Below are 21,504 nucleotides of genomic sequence, written 5' to 3' on the forward strand. Positions count from 1 at the left end.
ATCTTCTCTGCAAGTTAGTCTTCAGTTTCCCTCCTAGAACTGCACCATATTATGCAATCTCACTAGAGGCTGACATAAAGAACACAGTCTCCAGAACACACAGACTTTGCTCTGGTTTATCATGAAATAATAATTCATTTTTACTGGTCCCAAGGCAGTGTCATGAATGAGTAGGGATATTTCTCCTGAAGCCATTTGGTCTAGGAATTGTGGGATATCACTTGTGATGTCTTTAACCCTAATTTATCCACCCTACTTGGCATGACCTCCCTCCTCTGTGTCATCTATCTTACTCTATTTCTTAAAATTCACTATGCTCTGACCCACTGACTCGTCTTCAATGGCCAAATTGAGCTGAATGAATAAACAGCTGATGTCTGAACAATGGTGACAAAACTGTGTTCAGGAAAAGTCCGGCGATTTATTTTTAGGGCGCTTTGTGGCTGGAAGGCCTGGGAGGAAGCAGGAAGTCAGTGTGGTTGTTGTGGGGATGGGAGGGGAACAAAAGAATTGCAGCAGACTAGAGGGGAAATGGGTGTGGTGGGCTTTGCCTCCCATTAGTCAAATACCTACTGACCACAAACTGTTTCATTTGCTAGCAGTGAATTTTGCAGTTTTATTCAAGGAGAGACTTTCTAAAGATGTAGCTCAATGGCTAAAGGCCAGTAGAATTAGGACTGACCTCAGAGCCAAAGAGCTGATCTCAGACCAGTAAATGAAGACGAAGGAGTATGGTCAGTGTTCTTTTAAGACAGATGTAGAATTCATTACACTGTACTTCTGCACAGTGTGATTGTATAATAAGTGGACGTCCTGCAGTTTTCATTGTGTATGCACAGTTTCAAAGAAAATCTGCAGAAAGAGATGCTTTAGGAATTTGATTCATGCACCTCTGACAAGTGTTGGAATTAAGGTAATGTTTAAAAATCAGGGAAGCTCTGTCTTTTATCTGAAGGTGAGAGGTGCAAACATTGCTCCTCATATGGCTGTCAGCGTGGCAGTGATGGATGATGCCAATATTGTAGCAAACGACTGCTGCCTAAAGTGGCAGAGCTTCCTCCCTACATCCTACCAGGATACTACTAAATGTTATGAGTAGAGCTTGCCCTGAGGCATAAATTGGGAATTAGTGCTCTGCGGCAATAGGGCAATTACACTTGGCTTTTTGGCAGCATTGCCTCAACCTTGTTTAAGGAAGGTGTTGAGGATGTGCTCTGTACTCACATCTGTTTGTAATATTCACTTGACAGGATATTGAAGCACACTCAATGGCTGGAGAAAGTCCAGTTTGATGACATTAGATTGGCCTCTGCTATTTGCAGATGATCTTCTCCCTTTGGCTTAATTGGACCGTGGTATCTGATGCGCACTGGAGTAGTTGTCTCCGGGGGAAAAGATGTCCCAATCAAGTGGAGAGTGAACAGCTGCTTCTGTGGAAGAGGTTCAGGGTCATTTTCACAAGAGAGGGTGAAGGGTGAGATCATGATACTGTGCTGTGGCTGCAGTAATAGAAACTGTAGCAGATCCTGGTGATGAGGAAGGTACACAACTGTAAAGCAAAGTTGACCATTTACCTTTTAATCTCTTTTTGACCATAACCTGGTTGCAGGATTAGAGATGTGAGAGAAAGTATGTGATTTCAAATACAAGGAGTTTGTCTGCAAGTCTTTCTTCATGACTGGCTGAGGAAGTCAGAGATGGTTGACTTCATAGATAAACATTAAGAGTACCAGGTTGAGTTGGATCAGGTATTTGCAAATGCACCTCCCCTTGAGGGTACAACAGCTGTTTTTATTAGCAATGTAATTTTTTGGATTAATTGATTAAACTGTCATATGGTCTGTAAAATATCAGAAACTCCCATCACAAAAAATTGAAAAATTCCCATCACAATTTTGTCAAACCCATGGTGACATCGTCTAATTGATTGTTTCATCCAATAAATGTCTCAAAACTCAGAGATATTTGTTTTATTATTACATATGACAGAGAAAAGCAGCAAATCCTCAATATTTTGAAGCTGAAAGTAAGTAATATCCTGCATTTTGGCTTGAAAATTATTTAAATTATCAAAGGCGTAGCCCATTAATTTTCTGTTGATCAGCTAAAGCCTCCACAGTCTTGACAGGAAATACAAATTTTACCTTCATTCATATTCGTTGGATAAACTGAAGGATCAGGTGGAAGCATGTAAATTATTTGCTGACATGCTTTGAAATATAATGAATGTACATACATTGAGTGGACACAACAACATGAACCTTCGCATAATACAGTGCAATATACAGTAAGTATAGTAAGTACTACATCTTAGAGGATTAAACTTAAATATTTTGTTGCTACTCTGTGACTGAGAGCTCTGGTAAATTTCTGGTAAATTGACCTTGTGCTAAGAATTCATTGTCAGAAGCCACAGCAATTGTTGAGGTCATAATTCTGACTTTTCTTTCTCTCTCAAATTTAATTGTCAAATTGAAAGATGCTAGCGTGATTACGTCTGGTTTGGTCTTACATTAGTCAAACCCTAGTTATAATGGAACGCTTCCTCACAATAATGGCAAATCCTTAACATGATGCAACTCATATTAATTAGTTGCATCAGTGCTTGTTGTTCATGTAATTCACGTACAGTAAGTTTAAGTTCAGTCTTATTTAACATGTGAACCTCCGTTGCTGGGAGATATTCTCCCATTTTCACAAACTCTGCCTCTCCTCTGTATATGCATGAGTATATTAGCATTGGTGTCTGTGCAGATTTAGACTTTCAGATGTGACCTTTGTTGTCTAAATGTCAGGGAGATTGGCGAGGGAGCCCACAGAGGTAGGGGCAGGCTTATGTAATCTGCACACTCTGCGTTTCACACAGACATGCATACACACACAGGCACAGAGCAGTGGAAAAAAAAAAATCTTGTTTGAGGACGGTTGTCATATCTCAGCTGTGATGCCTTGTACGGCTCTCTGCAACCCACTGAAAGCCTGGCTTTCAGGAGCCATTGCTTTTATCAGCATGTATGTGCAGAAAGTGCCCTGGAAATTATTTATGGCTTTAAAAATACTGATATAGTGCATTCCTTTGGTGTTATTCTTTTAAACTTATTCAGAGGTCTTTTGATCCATCCCAAAGCTCTCAGCTGAATGTGAAGACAGAGTGTAGTTTGGAGAGGGTGTGTGACTCTGTGTGTGCATTTGATGGTTGACTAGGTGGTGGCTGGTTTGGGAGTGTGGGGACTGAACTGAACTAATTCCCCTGTATGTATTCATCCACGATCATGTTGTGCTCTTTTCGTAATCTGCCAGCAACAGGAGGTGTGGACACCAGGACAAGCGCTGCGGGCTGGGATTCGTTCATGTGTAAGACAATGTTCACCTTAAGTATCACTGTGAACATGAAGGCCAAAATAGTGATGTGCATGCCAATGCATCAGATGGGAACTGGCACCATGTTGTCCTGCCACTCACAACTCACTCATTGCAGTGAGCCTTGCCCTGAAAATGACGCTCTAAATACCAAACACTCACACCCTGTATGTTTGAAAGGTGGCTCTGAAATGCTTATACCTTGTGGAGGACGTCAGCTGTAGTCCGCATGGATTCACAACGGTCACAGCAGATTCCAGCAGCAGTTTCATGGTGGAGAAAAGTATCCAAACATCCCCAGAAACTTCTCAGAACACCCCCCAGGCATAATCCACTTCGCCACCACCCATCCTTATGCTCGGTATGTTCTAGCACTCATACTTTGCCGAAAGATACCAACCTGCAACTGTTCCTGTTTTATCTTTGCCTGATCATAAAGAACTAATCAAGCTAACAGCAACCTGTCTGTTTAGCCATATTTTAGTGCAAATGTGACAGTTTGGAACATATTGAGCATAAGGATGCACAGCTGCAGGAGTGGTTTGAGAGGTTTCTACTAACGTTTTGATTCTTTTATTCCTACCACGAAGCTGTGATGCCATTAAAATCTATTGTAATCATCATGATTTCAAGCTGACTACAGTATCTGTCCTCTCTAACTGACCAGACTATTCACAACAACCTGCAACTTCAGTTCCCACTACTACAGGAATATATCCATGGTACTTTGAGGGCATAAATGATTAATCCAAGGGAGTAATATCTTCATATTGCTCATTTGTGACATTTAAAATTATACTGGTACATATTGGTTTCTGAATGTGTGTAGTGCTCATGTAATTGTTATCCTGTTTTACAGTAGTTTCTTTTGTGAAGTGTGTGTATTCCATAATGTCTTTCTGGGCCCAGGGCGTCACATGCATTACCAGACATCATTTTTCCCGGGGCTTGGAAATGAGATTGAAATAGTACGGACCAACCTCAGTGCTTCTGATGATCTCTTCCTGTTCCACAGATTTGGTGGCATTAGTTCAGGGTTTCATTTACACCTTTCAACCAAGCTTTTTTATGCCTTTATTTATTTTCAGTAAGTTAGCTGAGCTCTGTGCTCTATTTCAGATTATGTCCTAATATTATAGTATTATAGGTTTATGCATGTGTGCATCTGTGTGTGTGTGTGTGTTTGTTTGTGTCATTGCTTCAGTGTACACAATTAAAAAGATCATTAATATATATTCATGAACATTTAACTTGATCCTAGTCTCATTACAATATACGCAGTGATCAGTTATTAAATTAAATGGGAGCTTTTACACTTTTACACATCAAGATCAGTTTACAAGTCCCAGTGAGGACCACTCAGCCTGTATAAACAGATGTAAGTCCTCTGTGATCATGTCAAGATACAGACTCCACACACTGGATTTTATAAATGAAATATAAACTTAACATTTGTAGGCCTACTAGACATTGTGAGGGTGCAAAACATTTTCCTCCCACGACCCTGCACTGCCCCAAATAGAATCACATTTTTCTAATCCTGTTGTTTTAACGTAATTTGGTCTCAAACTGCCTATACCAAGTGTATTTTAAAAATACAGTAATTAACAGTCAAACCACTCAAACAGATTCAAACTATGTTTTCATCAAATACTTTTGATCCTGTAGAAATACTTTTGAACTGCTGGGGACTGCACCTGGAAGTGATTGCTGCTCCCATCAGTGATGTTGATGGTGGCTGATAACACACACAGTGTAAATTTGGTTGATTATCAGATCAGCTGGACGCACTCTATCTGACTGATGCGTGGCCACAGACAAACTGGCAGAAAAGGCTGACATTATGCCAATAAAATTATAAGATGGTGATCGCTTTGACCAGCGTGCATCCATTACCCTGACATTTATTCTCCTTCATCACGGGCTGTTAATGATAAATAATAAATCACCACGGCACTGTGATATTTTTAGATGGGGTGGGAGATGAATGAGGTTATGATTCTGGCCTCTGTGGTCGATGTAGTCAGCGAGGGGCTGGCTGTGCCCCTCCCCCGACTGTAGGTGATGGCTGATGCCGGTAGTCTCGCAGTGGAGCGCTGATCAGTATTAATACAGGACCGCCTCTCAGCCTCACAGCCGATCTCCCTGGTCCCCACTCACCGGAAGGCAGCTCGGCAGCTGCAAACAGCCTGCGCACAGCCTCTCTCTTGTTTGCTTTGAGAATCTATTGGCCCGAGAGTCGGTCGGTTTAGGGGAAGAGGCGAAACACCGGCAGGTGTTGACTAGCGGGGAGAAATCGCGGTGCAGACTGATGACGATGATGATGGTGAGGATGATGCATCTCTTCCCGTGCCTTTATGAATTACATCGCGTAGTGTGAAGAGGCGTAGGGGCATCGCTTTTTTTTATTTCTTGCCTAACTGTAATGGTGGATTTCTTGGTCGCTTTGAGGCTACGTGTCTAGACGGGGGAAGCTGAATATCGCCCGTCACTGAGAGCGCATCTCAGCATCGGCCCGCAGCGCTGCGCCATGGCCTTGGATGTCCAGACTTGCGCGGTGTTTACGGTGATCGCGGTTCTGGTGCTTGTGAACGTGCTGTTGATGTTCATCCTCGGTACTCGTTAATGGATCTGCGCTTGGGGCCCGGTTCGCAGCGCACCACACTTTCACACAGGAGAGGAGAGAAAGGCAGTGCGCGTTGGTCGAGAGCGGGGACACCCGGCGCTCCATCACGGCTACGCGTTGAAATGAATGACGTTGGTACAACATAATGTATTTCTGTTACCCCCCTCCCCAATCCTTCGTTATGTCTTGTGTCCTCTCACCGTTTGTGATAGCTAGTGTTGTCTGGTGGTGGTCGTAGTTGTGCGGATACAGATCTGTGATGCTCTTACCTTTTCTGTGGTGACTGGAAATTCATACCCCCCACATATAAATATGTCCCCCCTCCCCCTACGTCGATCTCCCTCTCTCCTCCATGTTGTATTTTGTGGATTATGCGCATGGATTAATTTTATTCTATAGTAATAGTTTTTAGATGAAAAAATAAATCTAATGGTCTGTTTTTAACCACAGCCCGCTGCTGCGTCAGGACTTGTTTTTCCATTGTGTTCCTCTGTAGCCACATCTACAATATGGCAGCTGATAGCTGAGCAGTGATCTCTCCACTGAAGTAAATGTGATATTTGTAGCAAATAGCGGTGCAAGTGAGAGGTTTGTGCTGCTGATCACAGACTCTGGAGGATCATTGTAATCTCATCTGAACAGTAACCAATAGCAGGCAGGGCTAGGCCTAATAAAGGAGGGCCTCCGTCACTCCAGGTTTCCCCCATTTTAGATGCAGCTAAACTCAGCTCCCATTTCATAGCCCACAATATTCACATTTCTCCCGTTTGCAACATTTCACTGTGGCACTTGTCTCTGAAGCCCACACATTGTTACACCTGGCCACTAAACAGTGACAAATAAAAAATGTATCAGTATATGTGCATATTTCTAACAGATGAAATGTCCTCCAAGTGAAAAGGCTTGTCAGATGGAGATAAAAATGCCCAGTTCCTTTTCTTCCACATGCTGTGGCATAATCTAATAAAGGATTTGAGGCAGGTGTCATGAATGTTGAATGAACGTCAGAAATAGATATTCTAAAAGCCTATCCCAGAGCTGTCCATGACAGTCCTATTAATAGTGATGGCAGGCTGGCTAGGTTTTTTGAAGATACTGTATGTTCTCTCTCACACTCAGGCTAAGTGCTGTGTGTTTTTGTGTGTGTCTAGTTAAGTGGTAAATGCTGTACTGTAGGTGTAGAAAGAAATGTTTGCCTGCCATATATTAAGAACATAGATACCTCCATCACATGCCGTGGCATGTGGGCTGGTGTTTTCATCACTCTGGTACAAGGTACAGGCATCCTTCCCTGCGGAGACCCCACAGGACTGTAAACACAGCATCATAATGTTATGCACTGTAGTGGTTATGCCTCACTTGGCTGGCAGTGATAACAGACTGCCACTTACAGATGTGTGTTCACATATAAGCATGTGAGCATGTTGAATTGTGTGTGTGTGTGTGTGTGTGTGTGTGTGTGTGTGTGTGTTAGATAGTCTTGGGTGGGTGTTATCTGTAGTTCTTCTTGGAATCAGAGTCCTGCGCATGTCCCAGGTGTTCACACATTTGTATTCCCTCCAGGGCAGGTGCCTTCTAATAGAGTTCTGTTAAATGCTGTGCAGTCAGAAGTGTCAATGTGCGGATGGTGTGTGCGAGCGAGACAACAGTGAGTGTGAGGATGTGTGTGTATTTCTCACCGGTTTTAGGCAGAGCATCTTTGATTGGCTCCCAGACTCAGGGTATAAGTGTATTACATAACAGGGTTGGCAGACACAGGAGGACGGACCGCGAGACTCTCTCAGTGCGTCGGAAAGAGAAGCCTCTTTCTGGAATACAGCACCTTGTTACTCGACATCTCAGGCTCAGGCTCTTGCGGAGGACCATCACCTCAACCACTTCCAAAAGGGATTTAATTATCATGATTGTATGAACCGGACTTCTCCATGCATACACTCTCTGAACAGTTACATGCCACAAACATGGTAAGGCTGGCTAAAGGCGTGTGTGGTGTGTGTGTGTGAGTGTGTGTGTGTTTGCTCGGGGATGCTGTAGGTGCTTTGGTGCAGCTGTGCTATGGCTAGAGATAGAGGAGGATGTTGGAATGCAGTGGAGCTGCCAGTGCAGTGAATGCTGATGTGTTGTGCTGCAAAGATGATATAAGCCAGTGAATCGGCTTTTTACTCTTACATATTTCCATGTCAGTCTCCATGTCTGTGCTTTAACATGAAGCAGAAAGCATTGTCATATATGTCCATGTATAGGGAGAGATTCCTCTGCATTCATTTGCATTGACCCAAATACAGGTTTTGCGGTTTAAAGACGGCTGTTTCACCCTCTGATCTTTGATGTTGTAACTGCAGTGTAACCACAATGATGACATAGGTCATTACAGCTGGTAGACACACAGGTAATGATGAGTATTGTGGCAAGATGTCTCTGTGTTTGTGTGTCTTATGTGTTTACTGTATGCCATTTGATCAAGCTAGGTATGAACCAGTGCTAAGGCAGGAATTGGGAAGATTGATTATGTAATGCTTTTAATTTATTCAGACATGGAGAGGGAAAAAAGAATGCCATGTATTGGAGAGGGCAGTGCTGATCTCATTAGGGAGATGGGGGGATGAGGCGAAGGAGAGAACTGAGCAAGAAGGAACATTGGCTGTGAATGGATGTCTATCTCCCTCTCTCTCGCTCTTTCTGTCTGTTGCCCATATTACAGCAGATTGATGGGGACTGGAGAGATTGTGCTTGGAGTGAATGGGGCTGAAAATGGAGTGGTACTGTTGGGGGTGTGGATGAGGGCAATCAGATATTACAGTAAAGAAGCATGAAGCAACGTTGACCTCAGTGCCAAGGCTCATCTGTTCTGTGGGTGCTGTTTCAGACAGAGGTCCTGATGTCAGATGGTGACGGTCAAGCAGAACTGATTTAGCCTCCTCTAGTTATTCCAGCATGTTTCTTTTTAAACTATCCATTTGTTTAATAAATGACTTATGTCAAATTCCTTTTCCTGAATCAACTATGATTTTTTAATCTTTTTGAGCACTGTTCATTGGTCCTGTTTCCATGGCAGCGTGACACATGTTTTTGCGGTAATCCTCCTCTCTTCCTGTAGTGGAGAGCTTTGAGATATAGGCTGGAGCTATTGTTACACCAGTTCCCAGCCCTATGTGATGCCTGATTTAATCAACCTACTAAAAGACATCTTTGATCTAAAACCTGCCTACAGAGGCCTACAGTATTCACATCAACATGGAGATTATCATGTCAGTGAATTCTGTAATGTGATTGGTGTGTCATGTTAATAGCCAATAACAGAATGATCACGCGTTTATTCAGTCGTCACTCTTTGTGTGTGTGTCCACTCACACACGGAGACAGTCACACACCTAAATTTGGAAATATTCTGGTGCATCCTGAAGTGTCCTTGCCTCTTCCCATCATCTTGTCAATACCAGTGAAGCATCCTCATCTGTCGCTATGACTACGGCTCTCCTTTCCCTTCCAGGCATGGACGTCCCTCCCTATGTTTACTCCTCTGCCCTGATTGGCTTATATCCCCTGTAGCTGTCTCAATAAGCCGTCAGGGAAGTGTGCTTGTCTACAGGTTGAAGGGGCAACATAGCTGCTGAGTCTGAGAGCTTAGATCCTCATGGGGGGTTCTGATGAATACAAACAAATACACATACACACACAACCTGCTGTTTCTCATGAACATTCTTACAAATACACTGCATCAGCAGGAAGGTAGAAGAGCATTTTTTTTGTGCCGGAGTGATGAGGTGCATTTTAAAAGGTTTTCTCATCTAGGGATTTCATTTTATAACAGGCAAAATGTTAAATGATTAATGGAAAACATCACTAGCTCCACTAAAAGAAACAACACTAGTTCTGTATTGATATGCAAAAGCCTTAATCCAAGTAAAGAACTGATTTTATGTCCATCCATGTGACAAACCTGTCTCCAGGCCTCTGATAACTCCTTACCTAGAGCCTAAGCAGCTCCTGTCAGGCTTGGTTAGCGCTGGCTGCTCTGCCCACAGCCCCAGGGACTGGATGCATGGTTAGCTCTGGACTGGAGAATGCTGATGAACACTACTTTGGAGAGAACAACAGGAACAAACAGTTGGAGCAGTGCCACAAATGCATACACAGGTTTAATGCATACAAAGTTAAAAGTGTGGCTGCACGTGCGAGAGTACGCTTGTGTGCATATGCATGTATCAAGGCAACAAAGCTAAGTCCTCAGTGTGATGGATAGTGGTGCTGTTTGGTAGATGGATGATGTCAGAGTCAGGTCCTTCTCAAGAACACTGTCCGCTGTCTCTTGTCCTTTAATGAGAACAACCTTTAGCCTCTCCAAATCCCCTAAAGAATACTGATCACCTGACAGACTTTCATGTCCTTAAAGACTATACCCAAGTGCATGCACATAAAAGAATACTCTGCTCATGTACATGTCCACAGATGCACAATTTCAACATTTATTTTCAGTGTCGCATAATGTCCACATTATTTATTCATGATGTTAAAATCAATAGAAAAGATTTGATGAGTCATCCTTCCATGTTTTGTCAAAGACTGTGCTGCAGATAAAATAACAAGCCCTGGTGACAGCATGAAGGAAGGGAGATTATCCCTTCACATTTGTTTGCTCCTCAGCATTTATATTACATTAACACATGTAATTATTCTAATGTCATAATGGGCCAATTACCATCCCTGTGTGGAGACTGGTGCTGTGCTTCTGAACGCTGTGTTGTTTCTCCACTAATGGCTCTGCCTTTTTTGTGTTGTCGTATTTTTTGTTGTGTTGTACTGTGGTCTGTGTTAGCTATTGTGTTGTTCTATTTGCAATCCCTAAGCTGCCAGTGGGCCCTGGCTTTGAGGGTGTGTATTTGCATCCATTAGTAATCTGAGTGGGTTTAGCAACAAGGATTCACACAAATCGAGGCTCAAATGAGGCTGAGTACTGTATTACAATCACTTTCAAATTTGATTTATATGCTGTTTTAGATCACGTGGGTCCATATTTATTGGTCAGTGTCTCCAGTGATGTTTATGCTGTTTTAGTGGTGTTTCCACAGCAGTGGCTTAATGTAACGAGAATAATACATGAGATATTCCCTGTCTCTCCCTCCGATTTCTCCAGTTGATAAGTGGAGGGTCAATCGTCAACGCTGAGGCGGTATGGGACCATGTGACCATGGCGGACCGCGAGTTGGCGTTTAAGGCCGGTGACGTCATCAAGGTGCTGGACGCCTCCAACAAGGACTGGTGGTGGGGCCAGATTGATGAGGAGGAAGGATGGTTCCCTGCCAGCTTTGTACGGGTGAGTTAGCTGCAGCCATGGCTGGCCAGCGACCATAGACACAACACACGCCCACACACACACAGAAATGGAGGCACATGAACATATGCACAAAAGCTGATAAATACACATACTGGAAGGTACACATGCACAAATATCTTCTCATATACACAAAAAATACACACTCATACGCTTGCTCCACACACAGATACACACAGTTGAATAATGCTTTATATTAAAAATACATAACACTCAAGAGATCAGAGAACAGCTAGCTAAGTGTCTTTATCGGGTGTTCAGGGACAATGAAACAAAGATGCTGATGATGATGCTTTTTCTTCTTTTTTTTTTAGTTTGGCATCACTTTCAACTCCTATCCTTGAAATCCACTTAAATTTATGTGTTCACTGTACATTGTGATTATATAATATCACCCATATCTAAGCTCAGTTAAACCTAACTGTATTAACACAGAGAACTGGTTCAAATACTACAGATACCTCCTAACTCTTTCACTCAACTTATTGAAGGAAGAATTAGCATCCTTGTTTTAAGTGGAGGCTTCCACAGCAGATACCCCTCTCCCTATCCCCAGACACCCCTCATGGCCATTCCCACCTGTCCACCCTTCCATATTCACTCCTGAGAGGGCAGGGCAGACAGGCTGACTGACTGTCAACCAAAAAGTATCTTTTTGTTCTGTCATTCTCTCTCTCCAAGGTGGAACCCCACCCTCCTCAGCCCCAAACAAAACAGGTTTTCTATATCAACCCCATAGCAACTCCACGGTTCCAAAACACCACGTCAAAGGTGCGTTTTCCCAGCTTCATCTACCCATCCAGCCTGCCCGCCCACCCGCCCGCTCCAGTCTGTCCACGCAACGTACCCTCGACATTTCCAAACATTAACGTTCCCATGACGTTCTCACATCATCCTCAACGGGGTCGATAGAGAGGCAGAACTGATGAGTCAAAAGTAAAGATAATGTTAAATGTCTTCTTAATGGCCTATACTCAAATTCTACAAATGTATTCACATAGAATTAGATGGATTTTGGAATCTTTATTCCTGTTAACATTTATGGTTATTTCCATTGCAAATATGGATCATTTTCTTCAGTACTCTATTTACTATTGACTCTGACTATTTCTCAGTCTTAACGCTGCGCTACTAGTTCTCGTCTGCAGTCAGTGCTCTACCACCCGTCACTCTGCTTGTCTGTGGCGCTGCATTTCTCATCTTGTGTTTGGCATTCTACCCGTCGGTTCTTTGATGTTCTCTTGGCAAACTGTGTGTCATCAGGTGTTGGCTGCTGGGCATCTGAAACCACGCTCACTTGGCCCTTTCTATGAGCGAGAGTGGAATACACTATGTATGTGGATCTGTGTGTATGTGAGAGAGAGAGTGTTGGTGAGCGCATGCTTGCGTGAAGAAATCGGTTGTGTGCAAGTGTATATGCATGCATATGTGTGTGCAGTGGGGAGATTTTTTTGAGTCACACACAGGGCCAGAGTTGGGCATTAAATACCCTCTGGGCACCAGCCTCAGAAAGAGGCTTATTTTGAACTCTGGAGTGTTTGGCAGTTTGTCCTGCACCTTTCTGACATGCTGGACTAAGAGTCTTACTCACTGTCCAAACTACCCTAGAGACCCTCTGAATAAAGCTCTGGGTGTGTGAAATGGGGGTTCATGTATGTGGTGTGTTGGTGTGTGTATGTGTGTGTGTGTGTATGTGTGTGCGTGTGATGTGTGCATTCATACTCATGAGGAGTGAATGGTACCAGTTTTATGGGAAAGGTTTTGTGACCCGAATACCTAAATATAAATGTTTACTAATATTTTTTCCTTCAGATTCATACACTTATTGCTTATCTGTGCACATTTCATATTCAAGTGCGTGTGTGTGTGTGTGTGTGTGTGTGTGTGTGTGTGTGTGTGTGGTGCTGTGTGTGTGTGTGTGAATGTATTTGTCCCCAGCTGTGGGTGAACCAGGAGGACGGTGGAGCAGAGCCAGCTGAGGGAACCAGCGAGGTGCAGAACGGGCACCTGGACCCAACCAATGACTGTCTGTGTCTGGGCTCGCCGCTCCAGAACCGAGACCAGATGAGAGCTAACGTCATCAATGAGATCATGAGCACAGAGAGACACTACATCAAACACCTCAAGGACATCTGTGAGGTACTAAAACACGTGCATACTTCCAGCAATGCGCAAATGCATACATACAGCTTTTCCAGGCCAGGCTTTAATACTAAAGTACAGTAGGAAAGGAAAAAACTCAAAGCAAGGAAATGAAACATGAGAGAGGAAGCAGCATTTTCATGCTACACAAGGGTTCAGTATAAATTCTTAACACTCCCACATCCACACTTTTATTCCAGATATATTTATTTCTTTTGATCACAAAACAGTCCAGAAATAATGATCTTTTTCTTAAATATGAAAACACAATATGTCAGTTGTACACAGTAGTGGCAGCAGCCACACATAGAGTGATGTAGTCCAGATTAAATTTGTCATTATTTTATGAATCATGCTGAAGTGACAAGCTGGAATTCACACCTAATAAAATTAAACAAAAGCTTTGCCATTTCTCACATTTCAGCATGGCAAGCCTTCAGAATTTACAACATGGTACACCCAACTTTAAATCAGAATCTAAAATCTACACGTTATTTAAAAGCAAACATTTAAATATTTCACAGTTACATGCATGCATAGTACGTAGAAAGTGTTTATTCTAAAATGGAGCAGTTTTATCTTTGTGGGTATGCCAAAGTTAACAATGATTCTTCTGTCTTCTGTCCTTGCTTGAAATAAAATGAGATGACTACTCTGGTATTAACCCACAAAGGCTTTCATTGTATGTATATAGTTGTACATACAGTATATGCCATTAAACTCGAGAAGTCAAGAGGAAGCAGTGCCACATGATAACTGGTTCAGCAGAGACAAATAGCTATAGCACTATGAGATAAATGTGTTGTTGTTGTATCATGTTAATGTTCTGAGGTTTCCAATCATGTCCAACCAGCTATATGGTTATTTTATTTATGATAGTGAGCCTTACATAATCATAATCAAACACTGTATTGTGTCTAGTTATAGACCTAGTTGTTTGTTCCACTGTCAGCATTAACAATATAACATACTGTTATACTAGTCTTGGTGCTGATAATGTTAAAATATTCAAGTTACATGAAGCAGTTGTTTCTAAAATGCCTTTTATCTCTAGCACAGCCATTGCATGGGTGCTATTTGCATAGCAGTCATATCAGAATACAGAACAAAATACCTTTCCATCACATTGACTCTCAGTGCAAATTTTTGCTTATCTAATCATCTGTCCTTAATCCTCTGTGAATCCCTTGTCTGTATCTCAGGTGAAGCGTTAAGGTTAAAAGTAGTTGCAATGAAGGGTGAATCTCACCTTTTCACCTCTACACCTCTTGTCTATGGGACCACCCTGCATTTTCCAACTTGCCATAAACATGCACAGGCAAGAAGTGTACAGTGGTAGAGTTGACTGATATCTGTGTAGAAACAAGACAGTGAAAGGGAAGATTCATTATAGTATTTGCATTTGTATTTGTGTATTTTGCATAGGTAAAAGTAAAGGGTTTAAGGATTTAGGAGAGCTAATTAGAGGAGAGATTTGAGTGGAAATCCCTATGCACATTAAGTCAAAATGACATTAAGGTGATCCTTATTGGAACACTCCATGACTATAATGCTTGTGCTTGTAGGGCTGTGCAATTAATCCAAAAATTAGTCGCAATCACAATTTTGGCTCGTCATGATGAAATGAGGATGATCATCTGTGATAGTGATGTTTGAAATGTGTGTCTTTCTCATAGAAAACTCTGCTGTATATCAAATCAAGTGCCTCCTAAACTAACAGCCAGCTACTAAGAGGCATTCAAGATGTTTTAGGTTTTACATTTGGGGAGCTATCATGCCGCAGTTCAGAGTAGTGGAGGGCAAAGTGAAAATCACATGTCTGGAACAAAAGGTGAAGAGCTAGTCTCTTGAAACAGATCGTCATCCATTGTTTTGAAGTATTTTGGATTTAGGGCAAGAAAATATCATATGTAGAAAGAGCATGAGACTTTTTTGGTTTGTTCAGCCAGTTGAAAAAACACCACAAACTGGAGTAGGATGAATGCATGAAGGCCAGGGCAAGTAACATCGCTAATGCTACGTCACTGAATCCCCATGGAAAGTGAAATCGTGATCATCAACTTGGCCATAATAGTGTAGCCCTATGTGCTAGTAACTAAGGTGGCTATAAAAAAGATGCTTCATATCTTATTGTTAAACATACACACACGCAGTCAGTTAATTATTTTGAAAACATATTTGTCTTCAGCACTCCACACATTACATTTCTCAAATGGATTCCCCATGTTAAATCACTGCTTTGATTTAGATTTTTTTGGACTGAGCTTGACTTCAAGAAACAAAACAAAAAGGATAAGCATGTGTATTTCACAAAGACAACAGAGAGAATACTGGGTGGTGGAGTGTGAAATAGCAAAAACCTACCTCTCACAGCAGATCAAAGCTTCAGGGCCAAAGCTTCAGGGCATTTAATTAACCACAAGAATTGGACTGACAAATTGGGACCTCAATTCGACCTACACAAAGTTGTTTTTCACTCTGCAAAAGCTTCTAGAGAGTCATAGTTCATTTTAATTCACATGAATTATATTTGAAGAATGACTAAACAAGTTTATTACAAAGAATTAACAAAAATAGTAATGAGAGAGATGAAATGGAACGAGCTGTGTTCCTCACTGTGGTTGTAACCCATGTTGTTGCAGGGCTACCTGCGCCAGTGCAGGAAGCGTGTGGACATGTTCAATGATGACCAGCTGAAGGTCATCTTTGGGAACATCGAAGACATTTACCGCTTCCAGATGGGCTTTGTTAGAGACTTGGAGAAACAGTACAACACAGAGGAACCGCACCTCTCTGAAATCGGACCATGCTTTTTAGAACATGTGAGTTCAATACCAAGTATTTAACTTTTTTAACACTAATAAAAATCAGGATGAAAAATAAAAAGACGTGTACACACTGTCCAGTGGCGAGCAGCTATAATTGCTAATAATTGTGTGAGACTTGTTATCTCAAGATCAGAACTTAGTTATCTCATTATCTTGAGATAACAGTTAAGTTGTGGAGATAATTAAGTCAGCAAACAGTTTATCTCAAGATAATTAGATAATTAAGTCATGATCTTGAGAAAACAGCTCCAAAAAATTTTTTAGCAACCATACCTGTTCTTGTGTACATATTGGCTTCTCCCCAGGATGTTTTACTGAGAGTAGGATTCCTCTCTGATCATGTACATCTGTGCTCCTTCACTCTACAGCAAGATGGGTTTTGGATCTATTCAGAATACTGTAACAACCACTTGGATGCCTGTATGGAGCTGAGCAAACTGATGAGGGATGGCAGGTACCAGCACTTCTTTGAGGCCTGTCGCCTCCTCCAGCAAATGATTGACATTGCCATAGATGGCTTCTTGCTCACCCCTGTCCAGAAAATCTGCAAATATCCACTCCAGCTGGCTGAGCTTCTCAAATACACCGCACAGGAGCACAGGTACTGTACGCTGCGGCCAAGATCATCATTTAATCTGCTGAGTGTGCTGCCGTTTGATGGTAGTTCATTTTGTCTCTAAAAAGAATCTATTACTGATGCATCATTTTGTTCCAGATGCATTGTGTTGCGATGCAGCTGTTGCAGGTGTTGGGTTTATTCTGCTGGATCGTTGATCATCCATGCATGAACTGAAACAAATGTTGTTTTGCAGTGTTTTAACAGCTTTCTGTGAATGTTTTAGATGAAAGCATTTCATCAAGGAATCTCAGTTGTATTGAAAATGTATGTGACGGTGCTGCAATTCACAAGCAAGTCAAATAATTTTTCATATCAATACCTGGCAAGGGGGATCATTGGCTTGAATGCTGTATATAAATAGATTGCAGATTAAATAGGAATTGGGCTTTTGCTGGCACATCCACAAGCATCAACATTCCACACACTGCATGCACAGCACAGAAGCACAACACACAATCTAAACATTTGCAGACGATCTCTCACGAGCAGATGCATATGCAAGCATCCAGATGTGCAAACTCATGCGTGCAAACCCACAGAAACATGGTGTAAGTGATTCAGCGTGTCTCAGCCAGCTCCAGGTCATTCACAAACCACGCATTCTCAGCCAGAGAGGGATAGGTGCCAGCTCTGCCAGCAAGGCCTGCCAGATCACAGTGTTTGACTGTTAGGAGCTGTGGAGAATCTGCCAGATACAGGGCTGCTCTCTGTCACACACACAGCACTGTCACACACACACACACGCATTATCTTCCAAAGTGAGGATTGGATCCGTAGCACATCTAAGCCAGAGGGATAAATCCAGCTCACTTAGCAAAGACGCAGTGAGAGTTAACTGTGGATAGAGGAAGTGGCTGATTGGAATTAAATAGCAGTGTGTTATTTTGACTGTGTTCCAGCAGACTTACTGCTGTTACTTGAGTTTATAACCCCTGTCTTTAATAGGCTACTCTGTGTCATTCACTACTGCAACATTACATGTGTTGTTTTTAAAGAGTGGCCAGTCTCCAAGAGCTATAACTTCTGCCTTTAACACCCAGGAGTAATGATGTGTACACTGTGTCCATAGTGACTATCGATATGTGGCAGCGGCCCTGGCAGTAATGCGGAACGTCACTCAGCAGATCAACGAAAGGAAGAGGAGGCTGGAGAACATCGACAAGATCGCTCAGTGGCAAGCCTCTGTTCTGGACTGGGAGGTATGTGCTTGTACTGACTTTGGTGTAATTACAAAGCATTGGATGTCCACCAGCACTGGTCTGCTCTGTTTAGTGCATATATTTAGTTTTGCCTAATGATGGAAGAACATTTTACTCTATATGTCACCAGAGCAAGACAGTTTTACCTACCAACCTCAAGTTACCTTTGTGAAAACTTTGAAATTTGTTTGAATATGTCTTTAAATGCTGAAGTAATTTGTGAATTCCTTAATTTTTTGTGTAACTCTTATGAACAGTTTCTTGAATGTCAGGCTTTCACATTTAGACATAGATAGGAGGGCAGACATTTTATTCATTATCACTGTCAGTATATGTAGACAGTTTTGCACAACTTCAAGTCTGCTGTTTGAAATACGTTTGAATTTTTAAAAATGTTTTTCTTTTTAACCAGCTGAAAAGGACATCTATTCAACTTTCACTTTTTGACCAAGACATAACCCTGCGTTGGATGGCTGATTGTCTTATATAAGTTACATTTTCAACATTGTTGGCATTCCAGAAATTTGATATTATACTACTAGCTTTTAAGAGACATATTTTTAAAAAGTAGTTTAGGTCAAGCTTCACAAACACTGAAACATAGAGTTCCCATAATGCAATTTGATAGCATTTTTTGTTTAATGTCCCCTGCCTGGTAAACAACCATGTCTTATTAACCACATGTCCCAGTTTGAAAAACAGGCTCTCTGTTAAAAAAAAAAAAAAGTAATTTCCAAGCCCAAATTGAGATACCCCTGATGACATCACTGTGACATCATCAGGATTAATTTCTCAGACTTGACAAAGCTCCTTCAGAGCCACAGAACACAGTGATGACTAAATTGATCTTCGCTGCACCAGGAGTAGTCTTTTCATTTATTAACTGTGTATATGTGTTTGTGTGTCTAGGGAGATGATATCTTGGACAGGAGCTCAGAGCTCATCTACACTGGGGAGTTGTCATGGATCTATCAGCCGTATGGACGCAGCCAGCAGCGAGTCTTCTTCCTCTTTGATCACCAGCTGGTCCTCTGTAAGAAGGTAGGTGCTATCTCTCTCTCTCTTTATTCACTTTCCTCCTTTTATTTGAAGACTCTGTCGGCTGAAAACAAGCTGAGCTAAAACTCACCCTCAGCCCGTTTTCTTGAAAGTTGTGCATCACACGCCTGGTGACGGAGATGCTTGGAAGACAGTGTGACTTCTTCAACCTTAACTCGAGAGCTGCAAATAGATTACATAATGCTGCATGAGACACACCGGCCCTCTGTGAAGATGCGTTCAAATCCTTGGCACCTTTCACAAAATGGAGCTGCGGTAGTTGGGCTCTAATGCACCAAGGCTGTGCTCTCCTGTCAGACGGATGTTCACGCTCGGCTGGACCCAGAAATACAGACACAGACACAAATGCAGACAGACACTTACACACAAAAACACACAGAGGCTGGATGACTGCATCATCACACACAGACACACGTGTAGACGCAGAGGAACAATAATTTCACCAATACACACACAGAAAAAGAATGCATAAGAAAACATGTAGATATGCTGTTTTTCTCTCTGCCCTCATCCTGGCCCCTTCTATCATATTTGGACATCTCTGGCACCAGAAATAACCTCCAGTGTGTCTGCAGATCACACACGTGTTATAGCCGTTCTGGTCCACCAAATAAAGGCAGCTCTAAGACACACTAAAATATAAATTCTGGCCTTTGTTCTACACTTCCTACTGCAGAATCCTTAGTATAACGTGTAGTGGCAGCCCTCAGGGTGTGTTAGTAGCTCATTGCATGTAGGCTTCCATCTTTTCCTCTCATCTCTTTCTTATCAGCACATGAATACAGATTTGTCTCTGCATGCTCATTAAAATACTGCTGTTCTTTTTTTTATTCTACCTTCCTTGACCTCGTAGAGTGAGTGGATGTTATTTGGTCCTGAGGCAATGGTCACAATGAAGATTGTTTTTATGAGGTGGTCGTATTCCTGCAAATTACAGAAGTTATATCAGCTGAGGTTATTTGTGCTTGACGTACTGGTGTGGAGTAGAAACAATTAGTCAATTAATTGATTGGCTGATTGGCAGAAAATTACTTGGCAACTATTTTGACAATTGATTAATCGATTTCATGCAAAAGTGCCAAACATCTGTGGTTCCAACTGCTCCAGTGTGAAGATTAGCTGCTTGTCTTATGTGACAGTGAAGTGAATATTTTTGGGTTATTTTTGAGCGTCAGTCAAACAAGCAATTTCAAGACATCACCTCGGGCATTAGGTACTTGTGGTATGCGTTTTTCACTCTTCTCTGACATTTTGTTGACCAAATGATTAATCCATTAATAATTGCAGATAAATTGTTGATGAAACTAATTATTAGTTGCAGCCTCTGCGCTAGTGTAGCCAAAAAAAATTAATTAAATATTCATTGTTGTGTTGTATATTTTATGAGGCTACAGCAGTTCTACAATAAAAAATGATATTAAGTCTGTCACAGGCTGTCAACAAGACTGAGAGTTATAAACGTCACAACAAAAAAGATATATTGCTGAGTTGTTGTGGTGCATTAGATTGTACTTGTCTAAGTCTGTGTAAAAGCCACCATTAAAATATTATTTCTTACCTTTTCATTTTTTATGAAATGGTTTTTTTTCCTCTAGTAAGGAGCAGATTTACAGAGAAATTTGGCATTCTGCAATGTGTGTGGAAGGTGTTTGTATGTTTGGGCAGCAGATGGAAAGGGTTGCATAAGACAGGCTCTCAGGATATCAGGGGAAAGATGCTTGTTGACACCTCTAAGGTTCAGCACACGCACGCACGCACATTAATGGAAATCTTCCCCTCCTCTTACCCAGGATCTGATACGCCGGGACATCCTGTACTACAAGGGCCGCATTGACATGGATCGCTACGAGGTGCGGGACGCCATAGACGGGCGCGACGACGACTTCAATGTCAGCGTGAAGAACGCCTTCAAATTGTGCAACAAAGACAGCGAGGAGATCCACATCTTCCTGGCCAAGAAGCCGGAGGAGAAGATCCGCTGGCTCAGGGCCTTCCACGAGGAGAGGAAGATGGTGCAGGAGGATGAGAAAATCGGTTAGTCACACACCTCCCTCCTTTCCAAACAGGGAGGTGCTCTTCATTCACAGTGGGCACCAAAGATTCAGTTACATGTTGTATTTCCTTCAGCACATTACAAGGTGACTTTTTTTAGCACAAAACATGAGCTTCCCTGTGTAATGTGCCCAAAGTGAGTGTGACAGTAAGGCCGTAGCTCTGATTGGCCGGGTCATGGTCAGAATGGTCAAATAGTCAAAATTTGGTCTTGTACTTGACTGTGACTTTATTTTGAAAAGCTAAACCTAAACAATGCTTCAGCTGCTCATAAGGCAAATTAAAAG

General features: G+C 42.0%; 1 protein-coding gene across 10 annotated transcripts in view; it reads left to right on the forward strand.

The window, feature by feature from the left end:
• Positions 1-21,504, forward strand: part of LOC108882765 (rho guanine nucleotide exchange factor 9) — a 41,323-nt gene that overhangs the window by 13,311 nt on the left and 6,508 nt on the right. For 4 of the 10 annotated variants that reach the window (XM_018675443.2, XM_018675447.2, XM_018675446.2 and 1 more), the window contains 8 exons: positions 11,121-11,300; positions 12,000-12,089; positions 13,257-13,457; positions 16,103-16,282; positions 16,657-16,889; positions 17,977-18,106; positions 19,016-19,147; positions 20,956-21,199. In XM_018675443.2, the coding sequence (XP_018530959.1) occupies positions 11,121-11,300; positions 12,000-12,089; positions 13,257-13,457; positions 16,103-16,282; positions 16,657-16,889; positions 17,977-18,106; positions 19,016-19,147; positions 20,956-21,199 (1,390 nt within the window). The other 6 variants (XM_018675450.2, XM_018675448.2, XM_018675451.2 and 3 more) reach the window with 6 other exon arrangements.

The sequence above is a fragment of the Lates calcarifer genome, linkage group LG8 (genome assembly GCF_001640805.2).
Source record: "Lates calcarifer isolate ASB-BC8 linkage group LG8, TLL_Latcal_v3, whole genome shotgun sequence".
Classification (NCBI taxonomy): Eukaryota; Metazoa; Chordata; class Actinopteri; family Centropomidae; genus Lates; species Lates calcarifer.